Source organism: Oxyura jamaicensis, chromosome 4 (assembly GCF_011077185.1).
Source record: "Oxyura jamaicensis isolate SHBP4307 breed ruddy duck chromosome 4, BPBGC_Ojam_1.0, whole genome shotgun sequence".
Classification (NCBI taxonomy): domain Eukaryota; kingdom Metazoa; phylum Chordata; class Aves; order Anseriformes; family Anatidae; genus Oxyura; species Oxyura jamaicensis.
Window position 1 is genome coordinate 27,827,906 of NC_048896.1, and position 24,934 is coordinate 27,852,839.

General features: G+C 38.7%; 1 protein-coding gene across 11 annotated transcripts in view; it reads left to right on the forward strand.

Annotated features, from left to right (window-relative positions):
• Window positions 1-24,934, forward strand: part of PDLIM5 (PDZ and LIM domain 5) — a 129,003-nt gene that overhangs the window by 78,154 nt on the left and 25,915 nt on the right. For 9 of the 11 annotated variants that reach the window (XM_035324174.1, XM_035324169.1, XM_035324168.1 and 6 more), the window contains 2 exons: window positions 1,058-1,094; window positions 23,450-23,634. In XM_035324174.1, the coding sequence (XP_035180065.1) occupies window positions 1,058-1,094; window positions 23,450-23,634 (222 nt within the window). Of the gene's footprint in view, window positions 1-1,057; window positions 1,095-1,755; window positions 2,792-23,449; window positions 23,635-24,934 lie in introns of those variants that run through there. The other 2 variants (XM_035324178.1, XM_035324179.1) reach the window with 1 other exon arrangement.

Below are 24,934 nucleotides of genomic sequence, written 5' to 3' on the forward strand. Positions count from 1 at the left end.
TCTCTGTTTATGGTATGTTACAACTACATGTCCTATGGACTGGAACTGAAAATGCAGAGGTAGTCTTTCCCAGTCATATAGTTTTATGATGAAACTTTAATTTCATATTATGCTCCCAGTTGTGATTTATTGTCTGTGATCTATAACACTGTAAAAGTTGTCAAAAGTGCCATCAGGACATTGGAGGTCTGTCATGTTCAGACTGGGGCAGCTGAGGTGATTATTTCATTCTTCTGTTTTTTACAGCTAATACTAAAATAAGTTATTATTTTCCTAATACTAAAATTAAGGCAGTGAAGAAAACGGACTCCCTCCCTGGGGGCAGATTTGATTAAATCAACTATCAGTTCTGGCAGAATTGCACTAGAGACTGATGATAACATCTCCCCAGTGAGGATTAATGTACATGTGTGAAAAATATTCTGAATTTGGACAGTTAACAGATTGCTTTGTGGTCCTGTGTTGTCTAGTAATGCATCATTATCTATCTTCGGATTCTCTTAATTAATCTGTTTTAAGGGCAGAATATGAGACCTGAATGTCAAATAACGTATCTGTCTTCCAATCCAGTATTGATAAATCAGTCATGTTGGCAATTACTACAAGACCTTGATGGCAAGTATGTTTGCCAAACTTACAGCAGGGCTGAAATTTTACATTATCCTGTCTGCAGTCCTCCAGCACGGTGGCAGGTCATAGCCCATCATCAAACAAACACTTGGATTGTCACCTGATCTAAACTCTCTGGATGTTTGTCCAAAAGAAATGCCTCCAAACTTCCACTCCTCTTCCCCCTTCTCACGCCTTTCTTGATGCCAACACGGACAGTGGGCCAAGGGACAGGACAGAGACCAGCAATTGCAATTGTGCTGGCAAAGGGGCTCTTGAAGTTTACAGACATATCTCATTTCCCTTAGGGCATATTTAGAATTGAGGAGTCCTAACGATTCTTGTTGTAATTTCCTACTGGGGTGAATGCTTTGGCACAGGGGAGAACCTTGGTGTTTGGTGGCGCTGTTAGTGCCATAGAAATTCAAGATTTTCTGTTTTCTTGCAGTGAAAGAACCAGAACATGAAGCTGCAAAGAAGACTAAGTGAGTTGATGTTTTACATTATTACTTTAATACTTTGCATGTCTTAATTCATAACTGATAGTGTGTTACTTTTGCATTTGTGTGAGGTCTGGGTGTTTTTAAAATGTTGCTTCTTTTATTGCCTTTTACTTCGGCATGTAAAAATCAAGATCTCCTTCTGCCTAGACCGGCCTTTTAAATCTCTGTTTGTGCAGTCTGGTATTAATGTTTGCGCAGGAGTTTGAGCTTTTCCATAAACTTGGACTGTTTCGCTTTTCTGTTCGAGGTCAGCTTGTCAACATGTTTTATTTTGCTAAATCTAACCAGGCATTTTTGACTTGCGAGTGTGGATCAGATTTCAAGATGTAGCTGGAAAATATTACCATTTTAGACTGTGAACGAGGGTCAGCTGTCTCCTTGCTTTGGGATGAAGCGTTGTTCAAAATGGGGACCAACTAGTGGCTAAATCTAACAGCTTGTGCAGTTGTTGGGAGTCTTCCTTTAGACTTTTAGACAGTGTTAGACTTTGCCTAACTCTGGATCCAACAGTTTGAAAGACAGGAAGGAGATGTACGGATATCAGTAGTGCATGGAGATTGCATGCTCACTTGTGAAACTGCGTAAGACAAACCTTTCTTTCTTTCTTTCTTTCTTATTTTTCTTCTGTCACTTCTTTCCACAGGGAAAAGGTTCCCATCCACGTCTTTAGCCCCAAATACACAAAATTACGTGACTGGCACCATGAAGTCTCAGCACGTGTTCTTAATGTCCAGTGATTTTACCCAAGTTTCAAAAGCAAAATACAAACACTTCCTTTCTTCTTTTCCATCTGCTTTGCAAAAAAGAAAAAAAGAAAAAAAAAAAAAAAAACAGAAAAAAAAGAAAAACGTATTTCACTAGCCTTACTGCGAGAGAAATTCTAGCCTTTTCTATACTTTTCTAACACTTTCCTACTGATGTATAAAAAATGAGATGAAAATGTTTTTGTGCTAATCACTAGTTGACAAAAAAAAAATACGTATTTAATGCAGAACAACTTGGGTGGTTGAATCTCCCAGAGAGGGAGAAGAGATGGCTGTTGCTGTTTTTTGCCTTAAAGGAGTCTTTTGCATTGCTAAGTTTGAGTTACTGTAGGTTGTTAGAAAGCAGATAACAGTGAACAAGAGAATAAGAAATGGTATTTCTTTGATTCGGGGGTGGGGAAGAGGATGAAGAGGGCTGTCTGCATCTACTTCGGACTATGGTACTTACCAGGATAATTGTCTTGGATTTCACTACACTTTCAGCAGATCGATTTTAGAGTGGTTGTAAATGTTTTACAAAGTAGAGCAAGATGACAAGCTGCTTTTAATCAAATGAAGAAAAAAAAAAAAAAGTAAAATAAAAAAATGCCAGTTGCCAATCCCAGTACAAGCTTAGTACAAAGATTCTGCTGCTTTAAGTAGTAACTTGTTTATGTCATGGAAAAAATTAGAAAGAAATAAACAGAATGTTGCCGTGTACCTGTAAGAGCTTCAACACATAGCCTCTAACAGGAGCAAGATAAGACAGTAGTATTTATTTATTTCAGAGTGAATCTCTTAGGATTTCTTGTGTTTATAAAAGCTTCCTGGCTCTATCGTTCTCCTGTAAAATAATGTATTATAGTAGCTACACATTCATTAATTTATGCTTTCTGAAGCTTGAAGAGTATTTTAATAAAAGTTGCTTTTAACTTAGTGATGTCTCTTTTCTTTTGAGTCTCTCGGGCTCCTCGAGTAGTCTTCTCATGCAAGGAGCTTTAATTTCATTACACCTTCACAGGTTGTAGTAAGAGGAACAATTACATCCCTTCTGCATAGTAGAAATAGTCTGAACTGTACAACAATATCAAAGTAACAGTTTCTGATCGTGCTAAAAAAGTGTCTTTTTTGTGTTTTGAGAATTGTCACAAGATTCACAGAAGTCAATAAAATGTTTGACATTTTGGGGGACTGCAGAAACAAGAATTTAGTTAAGTGAAGTTCACTGCCAACTTTTGCAATGTTTTTTGAATCACAGAAGTGTCAAACCTCAAAGGTGAACTGTGAAACACACATAAAAGCCCAATCGTTTGTAATTACCTAATGCAACTGGTAATGTGTAATTACCATTGCAATTGGCTTGTAGCTTGTGCAGCAAATCTACATGTTGTTCTGATGAAACTGGTCCTGTGAATAGACTTGATGTTCATTGTAAACCCTTCTGCAGAAATAGTAGGGTAGTGTTTTTTGCCTTTTTTAAATTTTACTTCACAACCTGTGAGAACTGAAATAGATTGAGACCTTTGATGAAAGCATTTTAAGCTTGCGTTTCCTTTTCAGATTGTTTATACTGATATACAGTACAGTAGCTTACTGTATTTGTCATTTTATCTTTAGGGAAAATCAAACAGAAAATGGAGAGCTCAGGTAATAGCCAAATTATTTCACACTAACAAGTCACTGATGTGGGTGCTTAATGATGCACATCATAAAGTAAAATTAAATTTTTACTAATGACAGAAAAAGTCTTCTCACATCTTACACAACTTTTGGTTTAACTCCTTAGGGACAGATGTTGAAAGTACTTACTTCAATAATTTCACTGAAGGCTGTTTTGATGAAAGTGCCAATCAACTTGATTTTTCTCCGCCAAGTAACTCAGTTGTCTGAGTACTGTGTATTAAAACCAAGCATTTCTGAAGAGCACATATACAACAATATAATCATTTGAAAGAATACTATGTATTAAAGTAAGAATGTAAAACTGTGAAAATTGTTCTACTGAGTTTAAAGAATTTCTTATGAGTGGAAGGAAAGTCAGGAGTTTCACAGAATATCAATACGATGAAAACTGTGAAAGATTATCACTTAGATTTTCCGTGATGTTTTCTCTGTATGGTTAGAATGGATTAACCTTCAAGTATTTTATATTTTGGAGATGTTCCTGAATGAGAGGTAATGAGAATAACTTCATGTTGCTGTTTAACTTACCACTGTGTTTATCTTTCTTAGTAGTTTTATCCCTTTGAAGGGTGAGTTGCTTTGGTGAGAAATGGAAGAAAAAGCCTCTCTAAATAATCCAAAGCATAGAAGTCTCTGTTTTAATTAAAAGTAAATATAGACAGTCATGGAGTCTGTCAACGGTGGGTATGAGAATAGTTTGAGAAAGGCAACCTAATATAAATTCATAGTAACAAACCAGTAGTTCCCCAAAAAGTTATATGAATGTGTAAAACGGATTTCACTCTCTGCTATAAAGTTGTCATCTCTTCACCCAGTATCTCCATTGCACAACACTTGTTGACATTAAGTTTTGGACTTCATTACTGTTTCCAAAACAATGGACTGCTTTTCCATTTGGATGTGGATAACATGCCTTAGCTCATGTCTGATGCTCAGTATGCGTCTGATCTTTGAAAAAATACCTGAAAGATCCTTTTTTTTGATTTAAATGAATTAACCTAAATGTAAGTGATCACCTAGAACAGAGAATATAACAAACAATGGAATAGAAATTTGTCTTCCATCAGTAATCTACAGACAATATCCCAATTTAATAATACTACAACTTTTCAGGCATTGTCCAAGACAAATGCCACGTAGGTTTTTATATAAAAAAATAATATATATTTATTCCTAAATTGCAGCCTGCTAGGGATATTTATGTGGATATATTTTTTTCTGTTTTGCTACTTCTTTTCAGCACAGGAAATTGGAATAGAGAGCCCTCAGTGAAATGTGTAGATTGCAACTCTTAAGCAAGATACTTAAAGTTTAGAAAGGCAAAATCTAGCCTTTATGTAAAGCTTATTTGCGTGTTTTAGGAACTGATTAGTTCTAACTGCACAGTATGTTGATGTTCACTTCTAACACTCTAATTTTGAGCCACAGGTTTGTTTTTTGGCCTTAAAACGTAAAGCCAACTCACTATTCTGAGATGTGTCTGGATTTTTCCAGATCGATAGTTTAGCTAATCCACAGCCACTGGAAAATATTTGTCCTACTCTTGGTCAGTACTGAAATAACCTGCCATAAATCATGTGATTCTTTTACTTTTCCCTTTGTGTTATAAATACCTGTAAAGCGTACCTGCAGATCTGCATAATGGAGCAGGAGCCCAGGATATTTCTACTAATCTGAGTAAAAACTCTGTAGCTACTCAGGCTTTGGAGATACCATCTGTACCAGAATTTCCATCCACACCTTTACCACCTATGAGGTCTGCTACCTGGTCTTTCCTAAATCATCTGTTCATTAATTCTTGGCACTTAATATGGGTCTCTGGTTTATTAAGATTGATAATTCTGCATGCTAATTTAAATAAAAAAAATAAACCTTACTGATGTGGCTACCTTAGTTTGCTCAAAACCTGTGCTTGTGACTCCTCTCTTACCTTGTAGTTCACTTTTACTTTTGTGTATTGCAGTGAGATTTCTGGTGGGTGCTTTTCTTCAAGTAGAGAGCCCTTAGTGCAATATGTTTTAGATTATTTTCTTGTCCAAACTGGAAATATATATATATATTAAAAAATATTAAGTAATATATTCTCTAACCTTCACAAAACTAACATCCTAAAAAAGTTGCAGCAAAAAGTATATAAAAATTCAAGGAGTGAAATCCCATCATCACTTGTGGCTCTTTCTTTTCCAGTATTTCCTAAAAGTTTTCCATCACATAATACAATACCAAGTATGTGTGTTCTGTATTTATCAATGTAAAATACTGCTTGGTTCTATGAATTTATAAGAAGTAGGGCATTTCCCAACCTTCACTAAAAGTGCGACACATCTTAGGAATATTTTTCCTCATTTTGTCCTCCTTTTGTATTTTGCTATGAACTGCAGTTTTTTTTACAATTCACTTACGTTTTTGAGTACAATGTCTTCTGTCCAGCATACTGTTTCAGTACGGATTAAAAATCTCTTTGTGTGTTTTATTACTGTGAATGGAGTGAAAACGGTGCTACACCAGAATCTGCGGCCGCTTTTCTGCCGACAGCAGAGTCCTCCCATTGCAGCGCCCCCTCTCCCAGACTTGCTGAGCGTGTTGCCGCAACATCTTCGGGGAGGTAAATCATTCAGAGGTGGTTTCCATTCAGTTACGATCTGTCTATATACTGTTCTAGCCCAGATTTGGTTATCTTAGGGGAGAGAGAGTTGTCCGTCATTCACTTAAAAAAAAGGCTTATTAATGTTCTGTTCATTAGGGATATTCCTGGAAATGGTAGAAAGAGGATGGCGAAGAGCAGTAAAATAAAGCCGAGCAGATTCATGAACAGTTTCATGGAGATCTGTTAAAAAAGACAAAACCGTAGTGCATATCGATACGTTGTCAGTGGAGTCCCTCCCATCTCCTGAGGGGCATAATGGTTCACTCAACTCAGAAGTAATTCAGTGTTGTTTATATTTTTCTAACATACAGAAAAGTGCCTTTATTTTATTTATTTATTTATTTATTTTAAGGAGGATGATGTTTTTCATAACACTGTACTGTACTGTGATACCATCAAAGAAGACAAAGTTCTCTGGAAAATATCCTAACGCTGGCTTTGGATACATTCACTGGCAGTGAAACTTGATGTTTTGGAGGTCATCTTTGGGTGTAAGGCTGTGATAGTAATTTTTTTTAACATTATTTTTGAAAGTAAATAACGTTTTCTGACAGACTCTGTATCACAGTTCAGGAGGGATTTTATTTATGTATTTATTTTTTTCCTTCCTATAATGTTCATTATACACACACAACCACAAAGCTCTAATGCTAAACAAAGCTGCTGCTTAAAAAGAAAAAAAAAAAAGAAAAAGAAAAAAGATTCTATTTTTTTTCCTCCTGTGTGGGAATGAGAGAAGAGAAATGTTTAACAACTTGAAAAGATGTTTTGTCTTAGGGTGGGTTGTGCTAAGTGCTGTTTCCTGTCCTTTACTTCCAATGCAATGTTTAAGATACTGTTAATGAAGAACTTCTGCTTAACCACATTTGTTTGCACTTCTTGTGCTAGGTGATTATCAGAGTAAAGGTGAACTTAGCAATGGTGAAAAGAGGACTTTTTGGAGGAGGACTAGCACTTTTTTTCCCACATTTGACCCCCTAAATTGACACTTTTGCACACTTTATTCCCATCCTTGGGAATGATGAAGGGCTGGTAGCTCCATCAGGGACCCCAGCACTGACTTCTTGTTAACATTCACCTGCAAGTTTTGACAGACAGACACACAGACACGCTCGCACTCATGCACGTGCCCCTTGTGAGCAGTCTTGATTCCTTTTCCCCTTTTAAAAATTGCCTGTTAATGTAAGGATTCATCTGGTCCAGGGTCTTCTGCCTTCTGGACTGGCCATAGAGATGCGGCTTCAAATCAAACGTATTAAACCATATGCAGAGTAACTGTTTCACAGACAAACAGAAGATAATCATCAGGATGACAGCATGGTCATTTAAATTCTGGACAGCAACCTGAATTTTAGCGATCCTGCTCAGGAAAGTGATGTATCACTGAAAGCTAGGTCAGATATTCTTGTCCTTGCAGTTTATAATGCATGACAGGACTGCTTGCAGTGGAAACGTTAAGAGTACCGTGTTAGCACAAGAGATCTCTCCAGTTGGGTAAGTTCTTCATCTGTAGTGTGACTGACAAGGTAATATAGGATGGTTTTGGAGTTGTGAGGTTTTTCTTTGCCCAGGATAAATTGTCTAGTAGGTTGTTGCCATGGTCTTCACTTGCCTAAAGAGCAGAGTTCACTTTCAGAGACACTCAGTTTGATCCATTTGTTGTTACCAAAATTTCGTTATTTGTGTAATTGGTTTGGGAAGAGTTCAGCTTCATCACAGGATACAGTAGGTCAGGGGTAGGCACAGGAACAGCTTCTGAGTAGCAGATAGCATGGTCATTTGCAGGACACCGTGGGGCAGCTTAGATCCTTAAAGAATTCACAGTAACTGCAACAAACAAAAGCCTATCTCCAGCAAATTTAACTTCCTTGGGGGACTTCCTACTTTTCAGCAGTTGTGCTTGATAACTAACAGAAAACCCCTTGTTTTACTTTACAAATGTTTTGCACCTTCAGCTCTACCTGGCTCTACAGTGCAGGTTGTGCTCCCTTGGTGTCTGACACAAGTGCATCCACAAGAGAAATGCAAAGTGAGAAAATAAGGCTTCTGTGTGAGCAAGTAATATCATTGTGCCTTCTCTTGAACTTCTGTTCTTTGCTAATGAAATGCAGTCCCTAGAGAGAAGAAATAAAAAGCAATTCAGTAATGGATTTTCATCTCCACCAGTGAAAGTCTGGTGTGATGACGCATACCGAACTGCAGATGCCTTGCAGGTACTGGCACAAATACCATCTTGGGAGTACTGAGAGGTTCTTAGTTCCAAATCTGTCCAGAGTTCCAGTTCTTTCCAAATCCTAGCTCTGGATCTGTGTCCAGGGAGAGGAAATTCAAGTCTACTGTCTTCCTGGACCTGTGGCTACGAGTTTATTATAGGTTAACTTAGCAAGCAAGCAGCTTGAGCCATGGAAACCTGGGAAAGGACAATTCCACCCTTCTCCATCCATCTGCCTTGTTCGAGGCTCTTGTTTTATCTGGAAGTTAAAATGCTGTTATTTGCCTCAATTTCATCTCCTATTTCATTTTATTTCTTTGTTACAGTAATTCAAAGGTGATGGAGAAGGTGGAATGTATTTGAAGGTGTGGAGGATTTGTGGGAGGTTATTTCCAGAAAGACTTCTGTGTATAGCTTATATCACAGGTGTGTAGAGGAGTCTGGAAGGGGCTTCCTTTGTAGCCTGGCTTCCTCTTATCTTACTGGACTCTTGCATGGATATTCTCCTTAGCAGACCAGTCAGACTCAAGGTATAGCGCTTACGTGCCTAACTGAAGCTCTTATAAAACAAATTAATTCTGGCATTTGGTTTTGGTTTTGGAATACAGAAATAGTTTAGCATGATTTTCTTTCTCACTGATTTTCCCCCCGCATTTTTCAAATGCATTATATGGCTAAGTTTTCAAACTGCTTTAAGCAAGATGTGAATCTTCTCTTTTCTTTCTTTCTATTTTTTTCCTCCTTAAGCTAGATACACTTTGAACATATCTTAAAGTAGGTTTGCATCAACATTTGCATTCCAATACCGTGCATTGGGATAAAAAAACACTGGAGGGGATGGCAGGATACACATACAGATAGTCTTTCTGTCTCTTGACAGAGATACAGATGACCAGCTTTTTACAAAATGGATCTTTCTTCGGAAAGCTTTCTGAAATGAGCTACGAAGGACTGCATGGGACTAGTGTTTTGTGCTGTATCACCTGGCAGCCAGTGCTCTCCTTGGAGCAGATGTTTAGATTACTTCTGCTCGAGGCAGCACAATTATCATTTCAGAATTTCTATTCAGTAGGTTCTGCGATGTTACGAAGATTGTTACTGGCTACAGTTTTTGAAATATCAGAATTTATTTTATCAATGTTCCTTTTAAAAAACATTTAATTACAGTTATATTTGGCAGCCCCTGTCAGAAGCAATCCACTGATGCATTAGGTACTATGCAACTTGTTCCTCACCATAGTTTGGTACAGCCACGGTTACAAGATACTGAGACAACTTGTTTTTTTCTCCTGCTCTTTCTCCTAGTGCAAATTCATTTCAAATATCACATGTGATATTAAAGAGGAGATTGATAAACTGGTACAGTGGTTAACATACTAATTTGAGGCAAAATTTTTGTAGCTGAAACTAATCTGAAAAGGTGGTTCAGAATGAGAGCCAACGTATCTAGTCAAGCAGTAAAAAAAAAAAGTATAGGAGTATTTCCTGCTCAGGATGGGCAGAAATCCGAGCAGCTTTTGCAGAGCTGGAGAAGGAAGGATTAGCATAGAGCGTGGGAAGGAGAACATAATTACATATATTGCATGATCCAGTCAAAGCTATATGTAATTTTGTTTCTCTCCTCAGATGAGAGGCCATTTGTATAGCAAATATATTTGGTCTTTATGTTTTGTTATTGAGCTGGTATTGCTGCTTACAGCACTCCTTAGGGAAGGGAGTACATCCAAAGCTGATCTCCAGAAATCCAGTATTGTATAAAATGGCAACTATCAGAAACCCTATGGGACTAATTGCTGGATGCCATGTCAGATTTTTAATAATGCAGGTATGGGCCATCCAAAGGCCAGCCTAATTGCTTTTGCCACTAAAGCCCCACGTTTACTGTCAATGACTGGCATAGATGTTTATTTTCCTAATGGGCTCCATCTTTTCTTGGCTGAAGCTCTGTGATTTGTACCACCCACTACTGAACCACCAAGAAGGAGAAAGCTTGCTGTGAAATGTATGATCTGGATTTCATTACTGGCTTAAAACTCGGCTTACTGCTTATAAGGCAGACTCCCATCATATAGAGCATAATACCTTTTTTTTTAATTGTCATTTTATTTCTTTAGCGAAAGCTTAAACTGGTCATATGGTAATATAGTCAATTACTATAATTTATAGTGTATTATTACTCAATTTCATGTATGCAGTATCCCCCTATAAGCTTAACAACAGTGAAATATTTAGGATCAATTACAGCCTTTCCAGGAAGTTTCAAAAAGTCACCTTAAATAGTCATCCTGGCAACTTCAGACTCTGTAAACCACAGAATCTGGCACTTCCTGAGGAATAAAACTAATATAAAGCAGATCTGGTGCCAGCAAGTCTTTAGACTACTCTATTATATAAATGCTTTTTACAGGCTTACAGACCTACTTTTATCCTTTCATTAATGAAATTATTCCTGAAAGTCATAAACGGAAAGGGTTAGTTTTAAATAGGAAGTATCAACCCAGGTTTTTGTTGGGTACCTCCTGATTAGCAGACAGCCAAGAATATTCTTTGCCGCAACTGTAGTCTCCAGGAGTCTTTTCTTACTCCTTTTCTCACTGCTGCCGAAGCAGTCCAAAAAGGGGAGTACAATGAGTTTGTATGTCTGAATAAGATTTGGAGTTGACTTGCTGTCTGCTTGCTCTCCCTTTAGAGCACATACCCGGTGTGATTCGTTCCTCTTCTCCTTGCCTACTTCAGGCCCCTTTTTACGGCTTACAGAGCTTCACAGATATGTTTTATGGAGTTATGGATGACTTGAGGGCAACTCCAGAAAGGGCCAGAATTTCTGAAAACCCCTGTTTTGTTGTGAATTGTTTTAACTGCTGCCGTACTTTCCTAAAGTCAGCCAGATCTCCTTTTTGGCAGATTTGACATCTACATCAATTTTCCTAAACAGATTGCCTCATCAGAGTCGTAATACAAAAGGGAACCTTGCAAAGACAGGAGCTGCTCATTTAGTTGGAAAACAATGTCAGGCTGGGGAGAACAGGATGTCCCAGGCTACCCGAACGGAAACCACCAGATCCTTTATGGTTGTCTTTGGTTACAAGCAAGAGGAAGTAAAATACAGAGGGAAATATTGCTTGGTGAATGCTCTTTTTCTTTCTGCTTTCTCGGACCTAAGAAAACTCTTGTTTGAGAATCCTTTGGAAGCCTGACCCAAGCGTGCATCTCATCCTCCTACAATTGGTCAGGTTTTAAATACCTGAATCCAAGCAGCCACAGTGTCTACAGTGTGATCTGCTTATGCTAGGTAGAGTTTTTAATATACTTGTGTTCTCATTCAAGCATATTGTATATTTTTAGAGTAGTTGCTCTGAGCTACCCAAATAGTTTGTTTTTGAGGTTAAGCAAGACTAGTTTTAAGCTCTCAAGCTTCAGCTCTGAAAAAACGTCCCAAAGAATCCATTTCAGAATGGTCTAATTCCTAGAGGGTGAATGTTTGGTTCCTAGGGAAGGAAAAGAAAGCCCTCGAGCTACTTGCTTATTCTCATTATAGAAGTCGCAAGAAGACCAGCTAGAAGGAGTTGTCCATCGCTGTTCTGTATTTTTATATCAGATGAGAAATTTCCTCTGAGTACGTAATCTCATTACAATTACTTCTTATCAAACTAAAACCAACTAGGAAAATAACTCCCGAGTTGCCTGCCCCCGATTCAGCAATCCTTCTGCCAAGCGCAGCTGGTACAGAGCCTCCGCTCCCTGCAAAGTGCAGCGTGGCCACGCAGACCCCGGAGCCCCCTCTGCCCTCCCCTGCAGCTGTGCAGCCGCCTTTTGCAGCCCCGTCTGTGGAAACGACTCTCGTGGGGCCTCCCCGTCCTGCCAGGTACATGGATACCCACCACAAAAAGGCACAATCAAAACGCTATTTTTACTTACGGCTTCTCCTCGTTTTTTTTGGTATCGAGCTGAAGGTGTATCACAGTGTGGATAATACTTGGTTCTTTCATATTGCCCATTTTATGCACATGCCTTTCAGAGGTTTGCCACCCTTGTTATATGTACGTTTTTGAATTGTTCAGTAGCCTGAAGTTTCTGGAGAGGAGTACAAGTGTTAACTTTTAAGGTGACAGGACATTTAATTATTCTTACCAGTTACCAATAGGGAAAGATAGCTCCCATCACCCCTGCCCCTCCAACAAAAGAGGGTGGGTAGAAAATTAAGAAACATCCTTATTGGAGTGGGCACTGGGTACAAGAATGGAGATGTGGGTATCTGGGTTCATTTAGTTTTAAAAAAACATTTGTTGAGTCTTTCTAATGTGCAGATTGGCATGCTAGTAATTAATAATCAGTGATGTTAAACCATACCTTTTTTTTTATGGCTAAGGGGGGCTTTTAAAAATCCTTAAATGAACTCCTGAGCTTTAGTTACCATTGCCAAAGGCATAATAAATGTTTGATTAATGACTTTTTTTCTCCTACTGCTTTTGGGCAGGCATGATGCATCTATGTCTACTTGTGAAACAAGTTCTTTCAGTAAAACTTCAAGCTGTCAGTCTAAATCATCCATAAGTCATACAAGGTAAATCTTTTAAGGTATGAGTACAGCAGACTGCTTAGGTATAATGAGGTTTTTTCCCTGTAAATCCAAGAAGCAATGTAATGTATAGTTGTACAAATTGAAGTGTTTAGAGTCTTTTGTTCATTTCTGAAGCGGTTTAAAATCACACAGCAATTGTGTGGACAATCTTGAAATTTTAAGATAGAGGCAGGGTAATGGATTCAGTATTGTAGAGATGACTTGGTAGCCAGCATGTTTTTTCATAGCTCTTGCCTCTCCACATTCCTTCTAATTTAGGTAATAAATAGGGGAAATGCAAAGGGACATGAGGAACATGCTGAATTTTGAAAAGGTGGCTAAAAATATACCGGCTGAAGTTGTATCAGCAAATATTCCAAAGTTTTTGGTGTTTATTATTTATTCTGAAAAAGCAGGGGGAGGTAACTGACTTTCAGGACTCCTTCTGTCAGTACCATGGAGAATGAGGTAGATCCTCATGGACCATCAGTCATGGGCAGAGGGTTCAGTGGGAACAACCCAGGGGTGAGAGAGAGTCTGGGATGAGCAATTTGAAGGCTCATAGATGGTGATCACTGACTCGGTGAATGGAAAGTTTTATTTGTAGGTAAAATCAGAATTGTTACTTCCTATGTTAGTGTTCAGGGGGCTAATATGTTGGCCTGACATCTCTGTGAGCTGGGAACCTACAATAGCATCACTTTCTGGTGGTTAGTGCAGTCCAGCATTGTACTGTTTCTCTGTCAATCTCTTCTGCTTTCTCTGTTTTCTCTGTTGGTTCAAAGTTTGTGTGCTAGAACAGTACTGCTAGGAAGTCCTTTGGGAAGTCTGCCCAAGCCTGGACCTGCTCCTGTTCCCGTTTTTTCGCCTTTCAAGCAGAGATCAAAAATTAAGAGCATGGCTGCTGCTGCTGTGTCTGCTGCCATTGCTGTCCGGGCCAGGTAGACATCAACTTTAAATGGAACATTTTACAGATTAGTTTAAGAAAGTTCAAGCTCAGGTGAGAGTAATTGCTCCCTGGCAGGTTTACAAAATCAGCTTTTCCACAGTAGCATGGTGGCAACTCATTAGAATATGTCCAAGGCTCCCGTGTCCTTTTAGCTTAGCTCCAAACCGCTGCTCTGAACCTTGGTGAGTTGATGCTCGTGATATCCATGATACAGTTCAGTCAGTAAACTAATTGAGAATAACAGTGAAGTGATATGTGTGCCAACGAATAATCTGCATCTCTATATAACTTTTGGATGCTGAAGAAAGTGGAGGGTTGCATCTAAATCTTTATTACATTACTCTTTATCTTATAAAGATTATTAAGATTGTTAAGACGAGTGGTCTCAACTTTGTTGGTCATACACCTCAGTCATTTAAAACCAAAGTAAAAATTTGAACGTGCACTCCCAATATGTGTATCACTTTCTAAAATATTAGTACAGTAGGTCATGCATATAGTTTATTTACATTATAAATCATACACAAAAGCAGAAATTAGAAAAGATGAGAAAAATATTAATGGCAAAAAATATATGCTTTTCACACTGCAGTGGGATTTTTGGGCACATCAGGGTATGTGCCTGCCACTTTGGAGACCGCTTCTTTAGGTGGCATTTCTAAGTCAGTCATTCCAGGTTCAGTTTATCCATACTGCTATGGAACTTGTAGAACTTTTCATTTATTTGGGTTTTCAGTTAGTCCCAGCCAACTTGAACCCTGTTCGGTCAGCTAGTTTGTTTACACGGTCTTTTTAAATGCTTGTCAGACTCTCTGAACCTAGCGTCTACCGTTCGCTCTTGGATGCCCTGCTCATCACCCCTGTCACTAAACCTCCTCTGCAAGCCATTGGGCCCTCCAGGAAGTCAACAAGTGCTCTGGAGCTGCAAAAGAGCAAAAGGTATCTTCTGAGTGCTGCACGTGGTTGGCACCGAGGACTCGCAAGAAACCGGCTTCTCCTTCAAAGCCTGTTCCTATCGTCTGCACGTTTTCAGCAGTCTGCTTGTTGTGGTTTTTGGCACGATGATCCCCTGATCCTGAATCCTGTTGGTTTCACCTCTTTGCGGAACTAATCTGCACCTTGGTCCTGCCAGCGCTGTTTGTGCAAATCCACCCTACTAAGCAAAGGTGTACTCGCGGGCATCTGGTGCGCTCTGAGATGCACGATGCTGTGTGTGTTGCATTGTGAAGCTCACGGGGGAGGCACTGTCACTCTGAATAGCTGACCGGGGAAGAAACAAGATATTCTGGCTCGAAAACTCTACCCAGATGAGTTATTTGCAACAGTTCTTTGAGCAAGCAAGCTGTGTGTTAGGCTGTGAGGGGGCTCCTGGAACAAAGCGCTGCTATTTTTCAAAGCCCATTTTTAATGTATGAAATCAAATAACTGGCATGTGGTGCAGCAAATAAGTGCTTTAAAAAGTTATTTGCTGTCTAGATTCTTTGTTCCAACATTGATCCTGTTCAGTGCACAGGACGTCTTGTCTCCTGACTGCAGCTATGTTATCGCTACCTCCTGCGAAAAGCTGCTTTTATGTAATTGACTTCAGCCTCAAAGGAGAGAACCTTTGGGGGTATTTCAAAGGACAGTACATAGTAAGTTGTGCTAGGGAAGAAATAATCCGTGTATTTTCATGTACTTACTTGCATTTTCACAAGAATAATACCCGTAAGGAGATAAGGCCCAATTAAAGATAGAGCTGAGATCCACCTGATATTTAAAAAAAAAAAAAAGAAAAAGAAAGAAAGGAAGAAAAGTGGCATGTTAGTTCTCTGCCTCTTGTTTCATGGCTTGCAGGGTGACCTGAGTAACTAGAAAAGGCTAAAGCAGCCCTGTCTTCAGGGAGGAAAATGGTGATATTAGACACACACAGATAATCCTACATGTCATCTTTGTGTGTGTGTGTGTGTTCTTGCATCCAAAGGGAAATCTTCTGTAGAAATTCTGATACCTGTGTACCACTGGTAAAGTCCAGGACATGCTGCCAGCATAACTTCAGTCTTTATCTATGCTGATTTTTTTTTTTTTTTGCTGATATTTTAGTAAATAAAATATTGGCAGTGAAAGCAAACTCTGATTTTCCTTTTTTCCTTCCCTCACTGATGTGCAGAGTTTGTGGCATAAGCTGCAATTGAAGTTAGATTGTTACAAGAATGTAAGCATTTGCCTTGCTGACTCTGAAGCTGTCTTTATGTCTATGCATCTTTTGCTCATGATACAGGGAGAAACATACTGGGGTGACAATTTCTACTTTCCTTGTTACCAACTTGACCTGCCGGTGCGGTAAGGAAGAAGAGGTTGCCAGTAGATGGAGCCATAGAAACGAGGCTTTGTGCTGCTTCATCCCAGTGAGAAAAGGAGCACAAACTCACTGTATAGATTGAGAAACGTAGCAGAATTAGAGATAAAAGACAAATTATGCTTACAGTTCACTGGCAATAAGTACGTATTCTCCTGTAAGTTCAACACATAGCAATCAAAACCAATCAATGGTGTCAGAAGGAGAAAAAATAATAATGCTGAAAAAATATTTTAAACAGCACCTCACTTCATCCCACAACGAAATAGCTGGTAAGGAAATAGAGCTGACATCTTATGTCCATAAAGAGGTGAGGGTATTACATAACATAACTTGTTATAATTTGGGATGGCATACACTAACTTGTTCAAAACAACTGGCACAACCAAGAAAGCCAAGTAAATAAGCTTAAACAACTTCACATTTTCCATCTCTTTGTTAAATACCTTACATGAAAGGGTAATTTATCTGTTTTACTGAGGTACCGTGGGTTTGTTTGCATTATCTTCAGGGGAAAAAAATCAAGATGGTTGCAGCTACAGCCAAAGCAGGGTTTAGGTCTTGTTCTGCAGTAGAGTTTTTTTGGAAGAATTTCTATTTCATACCTTTCACATCACCCGTCTCTGTTTTGAAAAGCTTGCTGTCTTAAACTTTGATGTACTGGGTAGCTGCCAGAAAACTTGGCTTTTTTCTGACTGATGCAATATCACTTAATAACTGGCTTGAAGTGGTGTTGAATATCCACACAGTTTCTTCTTCTCCCAGATCCCTCAGAAATGTTTTTTTGTTTTTGTTTTTGTATAGCATAGCCATGCAATCTTTCGCTAATTTAAGTTCATCCTCTTTGCAAAAGAGCCTTAAGTTTTATAGTTTTGTGTTCTTTCTTTTTTCCCTTTTTTTTTTTACATACGTATATAAAGCAAAATAAAAGTATTTAATATCTTTCATTTCCAAGAATTGGAGCTCTTGCCTAAAATTAAACCATGTGGCAAAAACTCAAGTTCTGGGAGACAGCAGAAATGGGCATAGACATGACTTTTGCTTTATGTACCTGACACAATACCATGTGGAATTACTTGAAAAAAGAATAGTCTGGTCTTGCGAGGTAATCACCAGGGTTGACTCTGAAAATATTTAGTCTGAAAGAAGTTTTGAATTGTTCCTGTGCAGACCACTGCTTACGTAAGAGTTGCATATGACCTTACTGCAGCTCAGTATGGAAATACTTGCACCCACGTGACTTTCTCTGCTCTCTCTTATTTTATTTTGCACTTTCGACTTTCTTGCAAGTTATTGGAACACTATTGGGCTAGCACAAGATCTAAACATGAATTTTAAAAATTGAATGAACTTGGGGTTTCCAGAGGGATAGGAACAAGGTCAGCACTTAGTATTTCTTGTCTTCTGTTTCTTTATTGTTGCACCAGATAGTCCTTGAAAAAAACAAAACAAAACAAACAAAAAACTTATGTATTCCCCTGTTCATAAGGTTTTATCACTGTTTTCGTGCCTGGCTTTTTCTGATCTTCTGATTTTTTTGTGTGTGTATTTTAGAAGTTGTTTATTCAAGTTTCTGGATTATGCTTAATGCTTGCTTGGGATGAATAGATAACCAACAGGCAGCAATATTTAATACCAGGGAAATCTTACTTGTTTGTTAAACTATTTTGGTTTTAGAAGCCATGAAGCAGAATAAAGCCTATCACATTCCACATGGTTGTGCCAGAAACCAGCAAGAGTGATTTGCTCGCCTTTTTTTTTTTTTTTTTCTTTCTTTCTTCTTGTCTTGTTTTTGTCTTAAAAGATTTAGTGTTCTTAAGGGAAAATAACCTCACAGAATTCCTGGCCATGTGAAGAAAGCATTTACAGACTCTTAGATATTATATGACCTTTCCTGTCAGCAGGCTTTCTCAGACCCCAGGGGACTTGTTCCTGATTCACGTGGTCATTCTGGACAACAAGCAGGAGTTAAAATATCATTTGTAATCCGGAGAACTATTAGGAAAATGTTTATGTACCAGACTGAGCTGCTAGTACCCATTGGGGTTTGCATGATGATGTTTACAGACGGATACCCTGGTATCTTGGACCTGCGTTAGAGAAAGTCCTGCCAAGCCTCAAGAGCCTGCTTAGGAAAGTCTGAGATTTGTCCCTTGTTACCATTTCAGCAGTGTTAGATGTTACAGGACAGCAAGCTGCATTTCATTATCTGCTAGGACCGTAGCTTCTCCTTCGGCTAATAACAGCATGAGACATTTATCTTTCTTAAAGCATGTATTTCTGCTGGAATGCTCTGTACAGGAGTTTCCATGGAAGGATGGGTGGAGGTTTAGGCCTCTATAACCCCAAACCATGTGTTTTTCTTCTCTCTGACTTCTGGGAAGAGAGAGGAGAGGGCGTCAAAACCTCTGCATTCAGGAGGGTTTTCCACTGCAGATTTCTTGAAATGCTTCTGAAGTATGCTCAGCCTCGTGTTGGTGCACGTGAGTTTGGGAAGGAAGCAGGCATGGCATGGGTGCAGATATCCAGGAGTGGTCCCTGAGAAACTGGTGCTCCTTTCACGCGTGACCTGGACCTGCTTCCTTCTGCACAGGCTCCTCACCGATCACCCCTCTGTAGCATCCAGGAGTCTCTTTGTACCATGTCCTGACAGGGACTGGCAGCTGGCAAATGTCTTTATCTCCCAGTCCTCCAACCAAGTAATAGCATGTAATACAATGCTTGGTATGTGGGGAGGAAGATGAGGAGAAAGAGTCAGGAATTACTTTTTAGTTGATCTTGCCTGTTTCCATAATGTTCCTGTTGGTTAGGAAGAGCTAAGTCTGAGGAGCCTGTTGTGAGCTCTGGGTAAGTTTGTACTGGCACTGGAGTCTGGTGTGTGTCCCCAGCTCTCAGACTGAGCCCCAGGGAGTTCTTTCTTTTCCATAAATGTTGTTGTTTGCCCATTTACTTTGGTTGATTTTTTTTAAACACATCATGGATTTTCAGGTCACAGGGCTTGAAATCAGCTGGGCTTGTGTTTCACTGTTCCTTCTTGCAGGGTTGAAAACCCTTGCCCAAAGCTTGACAGGAGAGCTTTCACATCTACTAAGCAATATCATCTTTCTTAAAATGAATGTGACTGTCTTGATTACTTGTAAGAACATATATCATTTGCATTTTGAAGAGGGACCCAAGTAGTCTCCTACCCTAGGTTCAGAAGATCATTTGCAGTGATAATGTACCTTAACTTTCATCATGGAAAACTTTATTTTTTTTTCTGCAAGTATTCATCAGATTGAGGAAGATTATTTAAGAGTTACAGAACAGAGTTAAAAGGTTAAAACTAGAGCTAGGAGGTAAGCTTGGCATTTATCAACAGTATAGGTGTTCTGACATCAGAATGTACTTAACCTGAACCTGACTTCTGAGTGTCACTTGGACTGTCTGAGAAACCTACTCATGTGGAGCTTGATAAATATGTAAGGTTTATCATTCCTTCCTCAGTCTTCTAATGACAACACTGAAAAACACACTGTAGTTCTCTTCCTTAATCTATTAATTTTCTTGAATTTCTACCTTTTTTTTTTTTTTTCTTTAAACCATGTATTCTCTCAAAAAAGAATCAAGGTTTTTCTCAAATCTTTTTAGGTTTGTGCTTACTTAAAAATCTTAAGTAACCTTAGAAACATTGTCAGGAAGTTTTTTGTAATAAACAAGGAAAGCATGTTTCTGTTTATAATTTGAAGCTCAGCTTAACTTAAAAAATTAATACAAGAGCATCATTCTTTTGGTTGACCTCATGAAACATTATTTATTTTTATTTTATTTTCTGCCTGGTTTAAGAACAAAGATTTAACAGTAAGAACAACAGTCTGGGTCATCACTGTACAATATCTTAGTGAGCTACAAAACAGTGGCAGGGCTAATTTGGGGGTGTGTGGACTCTCTTCTTAGAAGGTAAGTTTGTTTCTGAAAGACATGGAGCAATTAAAAACAATAGTTGAAAGTTTGATCAATTCCCAGCATAGATGGAGATGAAGTAAAATGTTTAGGAATTAATTTTGAGGAATGAATTTGAATAAGTTTAGCATATAGAAGGTGGAACATCTCCAGGGTTCTCTTCAAGTGAGACAAGGATGTATATATCTTACTCTCTAAGGAGAATGCTGTATCGTGCTTGCAGGCAGCTGTTTGATTAGGAGCTGTAGTTCAGGAAAAAGTGTGTGCACTACTCCCTGCAGCCCACTCTCGGTGGGCAGTGTTACACTGCAGAGACGTGCCAAGCCACAGTAGCATCTTGCCTGTTAAATTAACTGGCTGTAGTGCAGTTAGGTTTATTCAACTCTTACTTGAAAAAAAAAAAAAGGCACAGAGTGCAAAGGGTGTCCAAGACCTGTCAGAAGTTTTGGTGTGAGGTCAGCATGATGCCCTCTTTCAAAAAAATATGGCTTCAAGCTTTTCCCTTGGGAAGCTGGTCTTTAGGATAGGCTCCTAGCACATAATCTGTCTCAGGTGGTCACAAATCACAGGGGTTTTCATACCCGTAGTTATCATTGTCTTTTAGGCTGGGGTCTTTAGGATTCCTCTTTTCAGTCTTTTTGTTTTCTAAATGAAAACCTAAATGTCTCCAGTAATCTGTTGGTTCAGAAACTTGACTGACAGACATGTCATTCACAAGCCTCAGCATTCAACCATGGAAGTGGTGATGGTGAAGATACAAGCCGGTGTTACAACTAGCCATGTAGGCACAAGGCAGTGTCTGCTTCCTCTCCTATACAAGTAATACTGCAAATCTGGAGATGAAGCAAAGATGATTTGCATCTCCTGTCTTTCCTCTGAAATAGTTGTAGTTGAGGAGCCTCAAAGGCTGCAGTTCACCAGCTGCATACTTCAGCTGACTTCAGCTGTTTTCTATGTGGTATTCTTCAGGAAGTGATGCTTTAAGGTGGAGTTCCAGCCTTTGGTGACTATGCTTGGAAAGTTGATATTTATGTTTTTGAGCCATATTAACAACAGCTATAAATTGGTATGAAGTCAGTGGATGGAGATCACTGACCTTAGGAGAGAGTTTTGCCTGTCTTGAATCCCTTTTTGCTCAGTAAGTAGCCTTGTCTGTGTAAAGGCAGCTGGTGGTTCAGTAGGATTTTCTTATTCGTGGCTTCAGACAAAAGCAGTAAAATAGGGGCTGGACTTGAAAGGCGATTTGACAAGTGGTGATGAGTCTTTTAGATGGAGAAGGAATCTTCTTTTTTATGTTTTAATAGAAAAAGACTGACTGTGTTTTGTGGAAATCTCAAAGTTATAAAGGGGTTCTGGCCTGGAGCAGGTTTGATGGTCTGTGTGTCAGATGTACTCGACTATTTAAAAGGATATTTTTGTGACACTGAAGTTGGAGGCACATGCTTTTTTTCATACTGGAAGCCAGTCCTAAACTACCTAGCCCTTACAACCCACTGAGCTGCTACTTAATGTCAGATGATGTCTTCCTATCCCTTTTCTTTCATTCTGCAAAGGCATTTTTATGCAGTATCTCTCTGCTGCCTCAAAATCTGTTGTTAGCAAGTCTTGTATCCTAAGCTTTTAAAGAGTATAATGTGTGCCTTAAATGTCTCCATTTGCACTGTACAAGTGTCTGAAAATCTTTAACATTCAAACGTAACAGAATGCCCGGTCTCACTTGGTGCTTCACTGCACTTGTGAATGCTGCATATAGCAAATCAATCAGAGTATCACTTAGAGACAGCTACCTCTGTTAGAAAAAGCCTTTAATTGCAGTAGCTGTTACTGAGTGTTCAGATATACTCTGTAAACTGTGAATCTATGTCTTATCCAGATAAACATTCTAAATACATCAATTGCTAACCCTGTGAATCTGGAGACAGAATTCACGGTTGTGAACTTGTGTTTTGGCCTCATTATATGTCCAAGTGCTTACATCTAGTATGGTCAAGGCACTGCTGTTAATTTGCAATAACTGTAAAGTAAAAATAACCCCAGGATTTTTGCTTTACGAACTTGGCATAATCTGTATTCTATTCTGTGAACCACCCCAGTGAAATACATAAAATATATGTGCTGAAATTTTGTCATTCCTCAACAGAGAAAAGAGTTACAAGGATTCTAATGCATCAGCTGATGAGTTTCCAGATTACACAAAATACGTATTTGGAATTGTTTTGATTGTGTTTTGCAATGCTGTTGAGTTTATTTACTGTTTTTTTTTTTTGCCATGTTCTTGGTTTGCAAATGACCTTCAGTAGCAATTACTCCTCTGCTCTGAAAATCTTTAATGAAAATTGTTTCCAGCTTCCCAAAGGCAAATACCCATTGTACAGATACTGTTACACGGTATAAAAATTGTGTTGTTACAACTTTCTGATTCTTGAACAGTCTTGAGAAATAAGGAGTGAAAAAATATTAAGTAAATAGTGACTACTTATACTCTATGTGAACCTTGATTAAGTGCCATTCTCATCATGTGTGTTTTTAAATAGCTGATGGAGTTGTGCTTAAAATATGAAAAGCAGCTGTAAACTGCTCCAAAGAGGCAATGTAAAATATTGTGTATGTTGTTTAATGAATAAAGAAGCTATAGCTCTTTTAAAATCCTTAGTGCATAGAGGAAAACTGCATTTAAGTCACTTTTAGACTGATGGTCTTTATGGGGATCTACCAGTAATCTGACTGTATGAGTATTTGCCCTAACCTCCAAGAAAAAGAAAAAAAAGAAAAAGAAAAAAAGAAAAAAAACCCTGCTATTCTGCTTAATTTGAAGTAAGGATTATGTTTCAACCTGCATCATGCCAGCACCTAACTTTTTAAATTTTAAAGGGATTTAGTTGTCTGTATTGGGTTTTGGCAGAAATTAGCCATGTGCCCTTTTCTTAGAAAAACATCTTAAAAATGTAACTGGAATCACTACTATTTCGTCCTCTGAATACTCATTTTTTGAGGTCAATACACAAGAGAGGATTTTTCAGCAGGATGTTGGCAGGCTCTCCACACACATTCTCAAGAACTTGTGCCCAGTCTTTTTCCCTCCATGCTTTGCAGGGCGTTGGCTTGGGGTGACCATCAGAAGAACATCAGTGCTGACAGTGAATGCTGCTCTGTTGCACCAGAGCAGATGGAAGTCACATCACCATATCACATACACATTCACAGTGAGCTCACATTCTAGCAAGAAATGTATTTGATTTGTATCTCCCTCGTTTCTGAACAGTGACACCACGGAAGCTACCCAACCTGCTGCTTATGTGGCCACTTCGGCAAGGAGCATGCCTGCCAGCTATGAAAGCCCGGACACTAGACCCTATCCCAACAACACCACGTCTGCTGCAGCCCTCAAGCCAACGGGGCCCACAAGCACTGCCAAGTACTCGGGCTGGCAGCCTGCAAACCAAACAGGTAACTTGCAGTGAGGCTTTTTCTTGTTTGCTCAGAGGTCTTCGGAGAGCTCAGTAATATGTGCTTGACCATGGGTATAACAACTGCAGCCTTCAAATGATTATTGGTGTGTATTGAGTACAAGGCGGTTTGTTTGAAAAACAGCATAAAAGTTTTGGTAGACTAGCAGCATTCTGTAATGTGTTTGTTTCACAAACAGGCAAAATCCGATGTCTCTGTCCTTCTATTAAAAAGCATGCATAACAGTCACATATATACAAATATAGTTTCCCATGTGACTCTCAATCCAACAGAGCATGTTCTCCGTGATTTCAGGGAGTCTGTCAACAGAGACATGTTTTCCAAGTGATCTCTTCTGAAGTAGAAGCTTAAAATAAATAAGAGACTAAAACATGTGGGTAGCTATGTATTTGGCATTGGTAGGCTTTATCTGTGGAGGATGCCAGTGTTGCACAGTCCAGAGACATGAAGGTTTATTTACAGCATTTGGGTTCCTACAAGGACAATTTGCATAGCTGCTACCTTTGAATATAGTTTAGTGATTCTTATCCCTTTATACTAACACTAAAACATCTTATGACTGGAAAGCATATTGTTTTCTTTCTGGAAGCTCCTATCTTATAACTGTATACATATTAAGAAATGCAATGCGTGTGATTGTGTATCTACATTTTCATAATATTTCAAGCAGTAATTTAGGTAGTCTCTTAATGTAACTTGTCTCTTAAATTGAATCTGTCTTTGGCACTGAACTAAACTTGAATATTAATTTCAAGGAGTCCAGGAAATCAGTATTACTAATCAAATATTAACTGCAGATTTTTCTGATCATAATGAGGTGAATTTTCTCGATTTTCCTTCTGACAGGAGGTAAGATGCTAAAAATGCATTTTTTGAGTTCTACTCTTAAAGGTTTTCCCTCTTTCAAACATATCCAGTCCAGAAAAGGAACTGCAGAGGCCTTGGCATAAAAAATAAAGATAAAACATACAGTGTTACCGTTGTATGTTTTTAATGGGGTCTTTTGCGCTATCGTTAAATTACTGTTGAGACTGGTAGGTATGCATTTTGTTTTGGACCTGCAGTACTGCTAACGAGCCTCAAGATGGCAATACGCTGTCATTTCTATACATAGCTTTCAAACATCGAGTGTATTCTTAAGGGCTAGGTAAAGAGAGGTCAATTCTTGTTTTCCTACTTTGAGTTACCTGCCATTGGGAAAGAAAAAAAAAACAAAACCTGTTTTTAAAGTTGTATTTTGGTCATGTGTACTTAAGGCAAACGTTGTGGGGAAAAAGGT